We start from the raw sequence: 12742 nt of genomic DNA, 5'->3' as shown, positions 1-12742 counted from the left end.
AAGGGATGCGTAAACACCACAATGTGTCGTGAAAGACAAAGTGCCGTGTTGTGGAAGGCGAAGAGCGTACGTGCGAGAAAGAGAGAGAGAGAACGAGCGCGAAGACTCTGCTTGCGAGAGAGAGCGCGAAGAGTGTGCGAGACAGAGAGAGCACGAGGAGTGTGCGAGAGAGAGAGAAAAGAGCGCGAAGAGTGTGCGTGCGAGAGGAAGGACTAAACGTCCGGAGCGCGACGCAGGATCCCGGGGGGGAGTGCGGGACGCGGGAACAGGTCCGAGCGGTGGGGATGACGGTCCGGAGTGTCGTACCTACGGTGCTCTGACAAGAGCAGGCCGGCGATCGACTGCCTCCCAGAATCCGGTCGCGGTCTCGGTTTCACGTATGGGACGTAAACCCACTTACGCTTCGGCCGATCCCAGCGCTTCGTTGTGTTCGCCCGATAGTATACCGCGGCTAGCACGATTCAGCGCGGCTGCGAGAGGATCTGGGCTCGGGTGTTCGCCCGAGAGCTGCTTCAGACCAACTCCGGTTTTGGCTGGTTTCGGCGCGATCTTTATAGCCCGAGCGCGGACCTCGTGTGCTCGTTCGCGAGTCTTCGGCACACGTCGATTGGTCCGCGCCCGGGCCGGTTTCGCGGATTGGCGCGCGGCTGGCCCGCACCGGTGATTGGTGCGGGCTAAGGTACAACTTGGCTCGCAACGAGACACATGCGTCTCGTTGGAATATGTTAGCCAGGAAGATGTTAGGGCAAAATGTTACCGAATGCCATTGGAGGCCATGAACGTTTCCAACGAATCGTCGACGGATGAAGAAGACGAGAACATATTGGGAATGTCCCAGTGGGTTATCGCTGTGCTGGTTCATTTTGAAACAGTATAATTTATTCCAAGTTGCACATCGTACATTACATATTTCTCGTGATATGATAAATTGTAATGTTATTATAGCAGACAGGATCTCGAAGTAAATACAGATGATAGATGATAGGCATCCAACCAAGCCTGTGATCCTAACTGTTCATGTTCTGTTATTAAGAATATAATATCCTTTTGTTTACCTTTTGTTCTTGGAATGGATATATTAATGAAAAATTATGTATGCAGACATCTAATTGAAGCTGATTTACTTTAGCTGCTAGCCAAGGATACGGCATTGTATCGGGATAACATTTCATTTCATTAATCAACTCATAATAATACTTTCATACGGGAAAGCTGAAAATGAATCTAATGTACCAAAACGTCTGACGTCAGCCGCCAAGTGGAGAAGACCGTGGACATTATAAGAATTAAAAGTTGGGCCATAGAACTTTTCACAACGACGAACAAATTGTTGCAAAGCTCCTTCTGCAAACTTTAAATATTTGCTAACAAAAACCTGTGAAACCATTATTCTTATGGCACTGTGCAGAAACAAGAAGTGTCGATATACATTATCCTTCAGTACTCCATAGGTGACAACTGGACCAGTATACAAAAGAAATTGCAGAAATTCTATTGCTTTAAATTTGGAAAATAAATCTATTGATCTTGGACGCCTTGCAAACTCGGATGGACAATATTTATTGATCCTTCTCATTCTCTCTGAGATTGTGAAAATTTGTCGAGAAGATAATTTTGAAAATGGGGAATATTTGCCACACACCCAGGCAGATAACAATTTTTTAATGACACCTAGACATACGAGATGCATATACTCGAATGGCACCTGTGATACCATTCCTGTTGGCATCAAAGCTAATGGACTTTGACCATCTTTATGATGATCCTCATCGGAACACCTGGTATATTCTTCATCACTTCGTAAAGGATATGTAATACAATTGAAAACGTGACGACCTCTTTCCTATGTACCACAAACTTTGCACTTGGAATAAGGTCGATGAGACATATGGCCTCTGTGATGAAGTATAAAGGCTCGAGCTGGTGCATCAGCAATAAATCACCTTAATACGACTGGAACTTTTTTCTCGTGGAACGTAATGCCTCCATTTGACATTATCAAGTTTATGTCAGAGACAAATTTTTGAAGATAACTGTTACAATGCTTGGGTTTTTGGGTGCCTTTATAAATCCCTACTACAATGGGTTTACTATTTAAGATATTTACAATTCTGACTTGAATAGCATTTTGTTTATGTGTCACTTCTAGCAACGAATCATGTGGACTGAAGGAAGAGGACTGCCCTGAAACCTCCGTAACATCCGTAACAACAACAACAAAGAAAAGGAGCAGCCAAGCGAAGACGACCAAGCTCTATCTCTACGATGTCCACAACGAGGAGGACGCTCCTTCGCCACCTATCGACGCCGCCCCGCGAAAGTAAAGCATAATCCCTCCTCACGCGCCCCAAATATGTGCCCCCCCCCCCACACACTTTGTAAAAAAACACGCTTTTCCCATATATTTGCCACTGTATTAGTTTCTGCTTATGAATAAATGCAACAGTAAAAACTCTCTCTCTCCCCCCCTGAAACTACCCTTCACCTTTCCCTGCAGCGACGTTGTACCAGTACGGCAAGAGGACCGGTTGCCGCTCGTTCGTTCTCAATCAACGCAACAAATATCCTAATTCTACAGGCATTCTGTGCCCCTTAACTCTTTTATGCGGTGTTATATTGGGACGGCTAGTTGATGACACCCTCAAGTGTCTACCTGTCGAAAGGCCCAGAAGCTAGACCGCCGAAGGGTGTAACATTGTGGAAGGTCAGGTATATCGGTGAGACTATCCTGATGCAATGTTTTCATGAAACTTCTTTCAACACATTGGTGGCATTCTCCCGCTATAAATCACACCAAACATGCCATAATTTGAATTATATTTACTTTACAATATCACTAAAGTATCCTCACGAAGTTACAGCACTCGTCAACAAATTGTCATAATTTACCATCTTGTCATACCTTCTAGACGTATGTAAAACTTCGTAAGGATATTTTAATGATATTATCGGTACGTATGCAACTTCATTCGGAACAAATTCGTCGGAATTCCAGAAATATTTAATTTAATTTAATTTAATACAAAATGTTTGAGATTGGCTGAATGTGTCGGCAGCGTTTCCGCGCCGACGCGGATCGGCGCCCCGCAATTGGCTGGATCGCGGAGAGAAGCGAGATCAGGAATCGATTATTAGATCGCGCTCTAATTGGCCCGCGCCGACGAGACGGGTTACGATCGATTATCATCGTTTCGCCGGCTCGCTCGCTCGTCCAGTTCGTTTCTAACGCTCTATCAAACTATCTCGCAATCGATCTTGATCTCGACCTCTTGTTCGCGTGAGCGCTTCGCGTCTTTTTGACCGGTTTCGTGCTACAAGAGCTATCTACGGCTCCCGAAATAGACGGGAGATATCCACTTCAAGCTAACTGTTCAAACGTGTTTATTTGTGTTTACAAACTGTACAAAGTAATCGGTTATAGTTCGACGATCCTCACGGTGAAATAAAGTCGTTGTGTCAGTAAACCGCGGCTCTTTAGTGTTCGCCTTCCGATCCCAAACATTTGGTCCTTCGAGCCGGATCCAGTATACAGTCCACTAAAGCAAACGTTAAATATATCGTGAAAGATTTCGGTTGAATTCGCGAAGGAGACAATGGCTGACCTTGTCGACGAACAACGTACGCTCGCGCAGCGAATCTCCCGCGTCGCGATCAACCTTAAGAAGAAGGGTAAGGCGAACATTACTCTGGGAATGCTTCGGGCGGCTCACTCTTCGATCCAAGAATTCTGGGCTGACTTCTCCCAGGGGGATCTAAAAATAAGAAAAGCGGCTAAGAACGACGCCAAGTTGCGGGATAGCGCTTACATCGCGGAAGACGAATTCAGCGATGTACATACAACATATTTGGAGCAAGCTGGAGTTCTCCTCGACATGATCGCCGAATTTGAAACGGCGGCAGCCGTTAAGGTGCCCTCTGATTCGAACGTAACGCCCGGCGAGGCGACGTTTCAGAGGTCACGCGCAGTGTTGCCAAAGATGGCTCTCCCCACTTTCGAGGGTCACTACAAGGACTGGCCATCCTTCCGCGACTTGTTTACCTCTCTTATAATCAACGACTCTTCGTTGTCTCCGGTGGAGCGCCTGCATTACTTGAAAACATGCATGAAGGGCGAAGCCATGGCGCTTCTGAAGAACATTCGAACTACGAATGACAATTTCAACATCGCGTGGAACAAGTTGGAGGATCGCTTCAACAATCCCCGGCTGCTCGTTCAGGCGCAAATAAGAGCTCTATCTTCCGTAGCTCCGCTGCGCAAGGAGTCGGCCGCTGAGATAAAACGTCTCTTTAACGAAACGTTCGATGCCATTGACGCGCTTGAGAATCTTGGCCGGCCTGTCACTAATGCAGTCGACTGGATCGTCGAATTGACAGTCGAGCGATGGGATCGGCAATCGCGTCGGGAATGGGAGGATTCTCTCAAGCACTCCAAGGACCATCCTACGCTGGAACAGCTGAGGACCTTTATGGAAGGGCGCATACAAACGTGTGAAGCGCTCGAACCTCAGACGGACGAAGCGTCCGACGGGCGGAAAGCTCACGTGAAGTCCGCGAAGGTGCATGCGGTGTCCAGAGCTAGTTCGTCCGCGAAGGTCTGCGCATTGTGTCAGGGCAATCATTTTGTCTTGTATTGTGGCCGGTACCAGGCGAAGACTCCTGCCGAGCGGAAGGAAACAGCCAAGACACTAAGCCTGTGCTTCAACTGTCTCGGAAAGCATCCCGCGAGTGAGTGCACGTCTCCCAAGCGATGCCAAAAGTGTGAAGGAAAGCACCACACGACTATCCACGAGGCCGCACCATCCAGCAAGTCCATGAAGTCTCCGGAAGCCTTCGTGCAGCACGTCTCCATGCACGTGAGTCGCTCCTCCTGCTCAGTTCTCCTCAGTACAGCGCGCGTAGCAGTTTCAGGCCCACGGGGACAGGGCTGCTCAGCTCGTTCTCTTATTGACCCTGGCAGTGAAGTCTCCCTCATCACGGAAGCGCTCGCGCAGCGGCTCGGTGTCAAGCGGAGCCAAGCTCGAGTTCCGCTTCTCGGCGTCGGAGGTGCAAGGGCAAAGTTCACACGAGGAAAAACCACGCTGGTCATATCTCCTCCTGGCAGAGGAGAACTCCGCTTCCAGATCCCTGTCTATATCCTGCCTGAGCTCTCGCGATACCGGCCGTACAACTTACCTGCTCGAGTCGATTGGCCGCATATCCGAGGACTGGAGCTCGCCGATCCGGGGTACCACCTAGCCGATCCAGTCGACATCCTGATAGGAGCGGACTCCTACATCATCCTTCGAGAGGGGGTCAGACGGGGGCCGCCACACACTCCTGTAGCGCAGGAAACGGCTCTAGGTTGGATCCTCACCGGAGGCATCGACTCGGGAAACGCCGATGGGTCATCGAGCAGGGCGGAGGTTCCGGTCCATCACTGCAATATAGACCGCGAATTAATAGAGTTTCTCACCAGGTTCTGGGAGCAGGAGGAAGTCGAAACTTCGATTCCAGCCACCGCTGACGACAGGAAGGCAGAAAAGCACTTCCTAGACACTCACCAACGGCTTCCTGACGGACGGTTCATGGTGCGTCTGCCGTTTGCAAGGACACCAGAACTGGGAGACTCTCGCCTCATCGCACTGCGTACACTGGACTCGCTGAGCTCCAGATTCCAGCGTTCTGCCGAATTCCGCCAAGCTTACGGTGAATTTCTGGCAACCTACGAAGCTCTGGGGCATATGGCCGCGACGACGCATCCAATTTCCCGCGCAGGGTATTATCTCCCGCACCATGGAGTAATGCGGGAATCGAGCACCACGACGAAACTCAGGGTTGTCTTCAACGGCTCGAAGGCATCCTCCAACGGGAAGTCTCTGAATGAGTTTCTGCTTCGGGGACCTAACTTGCTGCCGAATCTCGCGGACATCCTTCTACGCTGGCGGCGGTACGCTCTCGTATTCACAGCGGACATAGAGAAGATGTACCGACAGATCATCGTCCATCCTGACGACCGGAAATGGCAGAGGATCCTGTGGAGGCCTGCAGGGAAAAGCAGCGTCGTTGACTACGACCTCAACACGGTCACGTACGGACTCACCAGTGCTCCATATCTGGCGATCCGATGCTTGCACCAACTGGCTAAGGTGGAGGCACAGCGTTTCCCCTTGGGATCTGGCATCTTACTCGAGGAGGTCCACATGGACGACGTCCTCACTGGAGCGGACACACCCTCAGAGGCTAAAGCCAAACAAAGGGAACTACGGGAGCTCCTCATGGCGGGCGGTTTTCCTCTGCGCAAGTGGGCTGCCAACGCGCCGGGTCTACTTGAAGGACTGTCCCGCGACGAGAGGAAGGGCATCGTCGAGTGGGACTCTCCCACGCTCCACAGCGTCCTAGGTATCAAGTGGTTGCCCTCATCTGATTGTTTCCAGGTCTCCGCTGTGAAGTCTCTACCGAGCTCGGGATTCACCAAGCGTGCAGTACTCAGCGGGACAGCGCAGCTGTTCGACCCACTCGGCTGGCTGGCGCCAGTCACGATCGTCGCCAAGGTGCTGATCCAGTCCCTGTGGCTACTGAAGGTCGATTGGGACACGCCACTACCGGAGAAGGAGGAAAAGCTGTGGCGACAGTTCCAGAATGGAATCCCGGAGCTGCAGCATCTCCAGGTACCGCGATGGCTCGGAACCAGCTCCTGCAGTTCGCCTCCCGAACTCCATGGGTTCGCTGATGCCTCCGAGCGCGCCTATGCTGCGGTGGTCTACTCCCGCAGCGTCAACCCGGAGGGAGTGGCGACGGTGTCGCTCATCGTCGCCAAGTCTAAGGTGGCTCCTCTGAAAAGGGTCTCGCTGCCAAGACTGGAACTCTGCGCCGCTTTCCTGCTGACCAGACTCGTCGAACACGTCGTCCGGGTGCTGGACTGGCCGTCCGTCGACGTACATCTGTGGTCGGATTCCGCGGTGGCTCTCAGCTGGATCCGAGGACATCCCACACGCTGGCCCACTTACGTGGCCAACAGGGTCGCCGAGATCCAGAGGATGGTTCCAGCGGCGAAGTGGCACCACATCCGGAGCGCGGAGAATCCGGCGGACTGTGCCTCCCGAGGGTTATCTCCGGCGGAACTACCGAAGTTCTCGCTGTGGTGGCGAGGACCCGAGTGGCTCGCCTCACCCGGTCCACTTCCAGAGGAAACCAGGTCAGAGGCAACGCACGAAGTAGAGGAGCACCAGGTTCTGCACGTCACCAGCCGGGAGAAGAGCAGTTCCTCGGAACTAGTCGAACGCTTCTCAAGTTTGAATCGGCTGCTCCGGGTCCTGGCCTGGTGCCGCCGATGGGTTCCTGGAAATCGACAAGGAGAGTCACTCATCACGGCAGCCGAGATTCGGACAATCAAACTCACCCTTCTACGGCTGGAACAGGCCCCAGCGTTCGCGGAGGACATCGCCAACCTTCGGAAGGGTCGATCGCTAGCCGCCAGAAGCCGGCTAGCCAAGCTGTGTCCAATCCTGGACAAAGACAGGCCGCGAACCTCCCATACGACCGGACTCATCCCGCGATCCTTCCTGACGAATCCTCCTTAGCTAGGTTGTGGGTCGATGCTGCCCACAAACGATGCTTGCATGGAGGAACACAGCTCACACTGGCTACGCTACGCCAGGAGTGCTGGATCCTCAAGGGTCGCCACTTAGTTAAGGCCTGCATCCATCGGTGCACCACCTGTATACGCTGGAAAGGCCAAACAGCCCCACCAAAAATGGGAAACCTTCCATTATCTCGAATAACGCCTAGTCGGCCCCTTTTTCAGATCAGGCATCGACTACGCAGGACCCATACACGTGCGAACCAGTCGGGGTCGTGGCAAGCTGACCTCGAAGGGATACATCGCGGTATTTATCTGTCTGGCCACCAGGGCTGTCCACCTGGAGGCTGTCTCGGATGGGTCCACCGAAACCTTCTTGGCAGCACTGCGGAGGTTTATCTCTCGGCGAGGCCGATGCGCAGAACTTCACAGCGACTGTGGTCGAAATTTCATCGGAGCCAACCACGAGCTCCGGACGCTACTAAAGCAATCCGTGGCACAGGGAGGTGGCCCATTCGCTGCAGCTTCCAGGGAGGGCATCACCTGGAAATTCAATCCCCCTTCCGCTCCACACTTTGGGGGCATCTGAGAAGCGGCCGTCAAATCGGTCAAGCACCACCTGCGGAGGCTCATCGGCGAACAGCGGCTTTCCTTCGAGGAGCTTGCCACGCTCCTGACTGGTATCGAAGCCTGTTTAAATTCTAGGCCAATACTACCGCTGTCCGATGACCCTGAGGATCCAGCAGCTCTAACTCCGGGACATTTCCTGGTCGGGGAACCGCTCCTCGCTATTCCTGAGCCCAGCCTCGAGGAATTGTCAGTCTCACGGTTATCTCGGTGGCAGTTGGTGCAGCAGATGCAGCAGCACTTTTGGAGGCGCTGGTCCCGGGAGTATCTGAATTCACTGCAACCGAGGGGCAAGTGGCGACGAGATCAAGCATGGGTCAAGGCCGGGTCCCTCTGCCTAGTAAAAAACGAAATACTGCCACCCACACAATGGCCACTAGCGCGCGTCGTCCACGTACACCCGGGGCCAGATGGCTCGACTCGCGTGGTCACGTTACGCACCTCCACTTCACAACTGCTGCGACCGGTGCACAAGCTCATCCCGCTCCTGGCTCCGGAAATCGATGAGACTGGCCACGGGAACAACCTCGAGGCTGGACTCTCGGCGTAACTAAAAACCATGTAACTCTTTCATTTCGTGGTCGATTTACCTCATCCCATCATGAAGTCATCTCTCTCACCTGGTACATAGCTCACTCTGTAAATCATCACTGCATCACTCGGCACCATCTTCGCGTTCACTCGTCACTTGTAACTTCGTAAATTACTACGCACTTCTTTCTGTTGTAGAAACAACACGTTGCTGACCCATTCAGCCGAGCCATTCATCTGTTTCGCATCTCCCCACCACCTCCACACAGCGGTTTAATTTCGTCATTGGCTGACGAGGCGGGCGGAAATGTTTGAGATTGGCTGAATGTGTCGGCAGCGTTTCCGCGCCGACGCGGATCGGCGCCCCGCAATTGGCTGGATCGCGGAGAGAAGCGAGATCAGGAATCGATTATTAGATCGCGCTCTAATTGGCCCGCGCCGACGAGACGGGTTACGATCGATTATCATCGTTTCGCCGGCTCGCTCGCTCGTCCAGTTCGTTTCTAACGCTCTATCAAACTATCTCGCAATCGATCTTGATCTCGACCTCTTGTTCGCGTGAGCGCTTCGCGTCTTTTTGACCGGTTTCGTGCTACAAGAGCTATCTACGGCTCCCGAAATAGACGGGAGATATCCACTTCAAGCTAACTGTTCAAACGTGTTTATTTGTGTTTACAAACTGTACAAAGTAATCGGTTATAGTTCGACGATCCTCACGGTGAAATAAAGTCGTTGTGTCAGTAAACCGCGGCTCTTTAGTGTTCGCCTTCCGATCCCAAACACAAAATTTAATACAAATAAAGATTATGCACATGTTTGCTAAATATACCTAATGTAATTATAAATGTTACGGATTGGGGACGGAGAATAAACTCTTCACTACGGGACGAGCACTTTATTTCCGTCTAGCGGTTCGTGACTTACACTTAAGACTTAAACACGAATATGTACAATATTAAAGCCAACAGGTAGGTTGGACTTGGATTAACAATAAATGTATGCACAGAAAGAAACTGTTGAATTATTCTCAGCGGAGTTGCTGGGAACCCAGATACCGAATCGCTGTAGCTAGACCGGTCCCACAACGCGCGACGCCTTAGCTACTTATAACGATTTTGAGAAGAACGATTTCGCAAAGTTAACGCTTGGAGATGAACAGACGATCTGATCGTCGGCGAGTCGCGAGCGGTTTTCTATCACCGCCGGAACGATGACTTGCCGAATTTGAATCCCGGGCCAATAGAAATTCTATTAGCCGCGTCGATAATCGATCCGGCGGTGACAGCCTATGGCACGACTCGCCGTCAATCGACCATCGATCTCGCGGCGACACGAGCACCTGCCAATAGTGGGGCGGCGCGGTGGATCTCGCGTTCGAGATCTGACGCCACGCGCAGCCAATCCCAAACAATAAAAAAAAACCAAGTATATTAAAAGTTACGTTATAAGTTATGAATGAAGTACCGTTATTACCATTATGTATTTCATAAAAACGCAGAAACTCTCGGAACCCGCATACCGTCAGGCCGGCCCGACAATGCATACAGAAATCCATATAAAATGCGGAACATTGCAAGCGTAGTCGGCCTGGCCGTTCGGTGTGCCGGTCGTTGGGTGTAACATGGGTCAGGTACATCGGTGAGACAATACTAATGCGATGACATAATTTTATTTATTTTTCATTATGTCTTCATGAAACCTCTCTCAACAGATTCGTGGAATGTTTCTGATAAAAATGACACCAAACATGATATAATTCGCATCATATTTACTAGGCAATCGTACATTCGAGCGAAGCGGCGATGTTTCAGACTTTAGAGAATGACTGTGTTTTGCACCGAGGTTACAGGAAAGTTCTTTCGTCTTCGGCGAAACAGTGTCGTGGGAGGGCTAATTTATGACACCCTTCAGTGTCAATGTCACGGCGCGGGCCATCGGCGCAAGATGCTAATTCACAACAGGTTGCTTTCGACCATTAGAGTTATAGAAATCAAATTGTCACTGAAAATATTTAGAATGCGTTCACTTCTATCTTGAGATAAAAACTAGAAAAAATCAATTGTTTAAATATAGTTTGTCAAACTATTTGTTACATTTCGCAAACAATAATTTTTACGGATTTTCGAGGGATTCAGCATGTTAGGTTGATATTTTTGTCTAGTGCGAACCATTACTGAAAATTCACATCCCTGTATTATAGAGAAATGGGTTGCGGAATTCCAGACCCTTCCAACCCTCGTAGGCACACGTACACGCCGACCAGGCGGTGTGTGAGTGTGCCGCCATGTCAGTTTCCATAGCCGCCCTAACAAACGACATGCTGCCGAATATTGCTAACCATTTCCCAATGATGCAAAAGTAGGACTGCTGAGGAACTTTCCCGCCTAGATTGAACTTTTATCTAGCTCTTTTCACTATGGAAAAGTCCCGCCTCTGCATTATTGGGAAATACTTCGAGGCATCCCGGTCCCTGAGATCGGCGTAGGCACCCGTACACGCCATCCACGCTGTCGTGCCGCGCATGCTCCTATAGGCCTCTGTTTTACCGATACAGTGACTGCTGACGACGAGAGAGATCGGGAACAGAGTACAGCCCTTGTAGCGAAAAATGCCGGAACTATATTTTTATGAAATACTCAATGATCCAATTTTTCTGGGTTCCCGCATTTATTTGTTTGATACGTAAGCATACAACGTGATTGGCGTTGCATTGAGATCCTATATGTTCCCGCTAGGCGGGAAAGGACCTACGAACTCCATACGAGCTCTAAATCTCTCGATATCTACGATAATGTCACTCGGCAAGCAGTATGCTGCTGAATATTGCAAATTACGGCTAAAAATTGCAAAAGTAGGACTTCTGAGGACCTTTGCCGCCTAGATTGAACTTTTATCTAAGGCTTTTGACTACAGAACAGTACTATCTTTGCATTATTAACAAATGAAAGCGGGCATTCCGCACCCTTGCAAATCTCATGTACGTGTACGGAACTAGGGAGGGGATGCACCCACAGAATCTTGAGCCGCGGCCGCCGCCTTAAATCATCTCTGATTCCACAGTCAAACGAGCCAAGCTCCCGCAACTTCTCGGGAAATCAAAATCCAGATTTCAACCAATTTATTAAGCTAACCGATGTTCTTCATGAACTAAAACATCTCTGCGATCTCAACGTCATGATTAACACTGCTGAAACCCTGGCCAATAGGCTCAAGCTGTGCACTACGAATTCCCAAAAATTCCAAGCATTCCTGCAGGTCATTTCGACCTTGGATTAACCATTTCCATACACCTCTTGCTTATTACAATTGTAAGAGTAAGTTCGCGATGTTCCTTGGATCGTGGTAGTGCAACAACTGACTTGCGGTCCTCGAGAGCCGCCTTTTTATACCAAAAGACATCTGAGAAGCGATGCCGATCATCGCAACAACGTCGCGTAGGGTACCATGCCGCAAAGAACGCGGCGGCATCGGTACCACGCCGAAAAGAGCGCAACGGCTCGAGCAGCCGTCGCGGCAACGTGCCCCGATCGGCACACACACACGCACACCGTCAGCGGCAATCTCTTACACAATGGCTTCTCTACCACCAGGATGGGAGGCGTAGCCATTATTATTAATAACAACTTAAAATTTACAGTTGTACGCACTCACACCGATTTGGAATTCCTGGCCATCAGACTTGACCATCCCTCCATCTTGGTCGGAGTCATCTACTTCAATCCACACCGATCCCTAACCGGAGACGACCTGAGACACATTACGCACTTTGGTTCTCCCTACATAATCGGCGGAGACTGGAACGCCAAACATCGTTTCTGGAACAACGCCAGAGCAAACAAGGCCGGTACCACCCTTTACAAATGCATGATTAAGTCAAACTTTGCAATTATTGCACCTGACTCGCCTACTTTCATCAGGACACGGATTCTTCCGTCAATCTTGTGCGCTGCCTTGGACCACTTTGGTACGGAACACAGACTGGTTTCACTTACAAAAATCGCCTCCGTGGATCCCTCCTCAGGATCT

At 50.6% G+C, this 12742-nt stretch overlaps 3 protein-coding genes across 3 annotated transcripts; 2 read left to right on the top strand and 1 right to left on the bottom strand.

Annotated features, from left to right (window-relative positions):
* Positions 1-1180: 1180 nt before the first annotated feature.
* LOC143363990 (uncharacterized) lies at positions 1181-1888 on the bottom strand. The gene is made up of 2 exons (XM_076804519.1): positions 1852-1888; positions 1181-1788 (listed from the first exon to the last, which is right to left on the bottom strand). Exons 1-2 carry the CDS (start codon positions 1886-1888, stop codon positions 1181-1183), a joined length of 645 nt encoding a protein of 214 aa, XP_076660634.1.
* A 1705-nt stretch (positions 1889-3593) lies between these two features.
* On the top strand, positions 3594-7559 carry LOC143363988 (uncharacterized). Its single transcript, XM_076804518.1, has one exon. It carries the CDS (start codon positions 3594-3596, stop codon positions 7557-7559), a length of 3966 nt encoding a protein of 1321 aa, XP_076660633.1.
* Positions 7560-7590: 31 nt separating this feature from the next.
* On the top strand, positions 7591-8735 carry LOC143363987 (uncharacterized). Its single transcript, XM_076804517.1, has 3 exons — positions 7591-7655; positions 7784-7951; positions 8264-8735. Exons 1-3 carry the CDS (start codon positions 7591-7593, stop codon positions 8733-8735), a joined length of 705 nt encoding a protein of 234 aa, XP_076660632.1.
* The last annotated feature ends 4007 nt before the right edge of the window (positions 8736-12742 follow it).

This window comes from Halictus rubicundus, unplaced genomic scaffold (assembly GCF_050948215.1).
Source record: "Halictus rubicundus isolate RS-2024b unplaced genomic scaffold, iyHalRubi1_principal scaffold0207, whole genome shotgun sequence".
NCBI classification, from domain to species: domain Eukaryota; kingdom Metazoa; phylum Arthropoda; class Insecta; order Hymenoptera; family Halictidae; genus Halictus; species Halictus rubicundus.
Note: the sequence above shows the minus strand (reverse complement) of the source record. Positions and strands in the feature narration are given on the sequence as shown.

Bases quoted from the DNA above. Each gene is read 5' to 3' on its own strand.
- LOC143363988 (XM_076804518.1), top strand. From the start codon at position 3,594: ATGGCTGACCTTGTCGACGAACAACGTACGCTCGCGCAGCGAATCTCC.
- LOC143363990 (XM_076804519.1), bottom strand. From the start codon at position 1,888: ATGTCTCATCGACCTTATTCCAAGTGCAAAGTTTGTG. The intron at 1,789-1,851 runs GTACATAGGAAA...GAAGTGATGAAG, and splicing joins TTCCAAGTGCAAAGTTTGTG to AATATACCAGGTGTTCCGAT.
- LOC143363987 (XM_076804517.1), top strand. From the start codon at position 7,591: ATGCTTGCATGGAGGAACACAGCTCACACTGGCTACGCTACGCCAGGA. The intron at 7,656-7,783 runs GTCGCCACTTAG...CCCCTTTTTCAG, and splicing joins GGAGTGCTGGATCCTCAAGG to ATCAGGCATCGACTACGCAG. The intron at 7,952-8,263 runs GTTTATCTCTCG...TTTAAATTCTAG, and splicing joins TTCTTGGCAGCACTGCGGAG to GCCAATACTACCGCTGTCCG.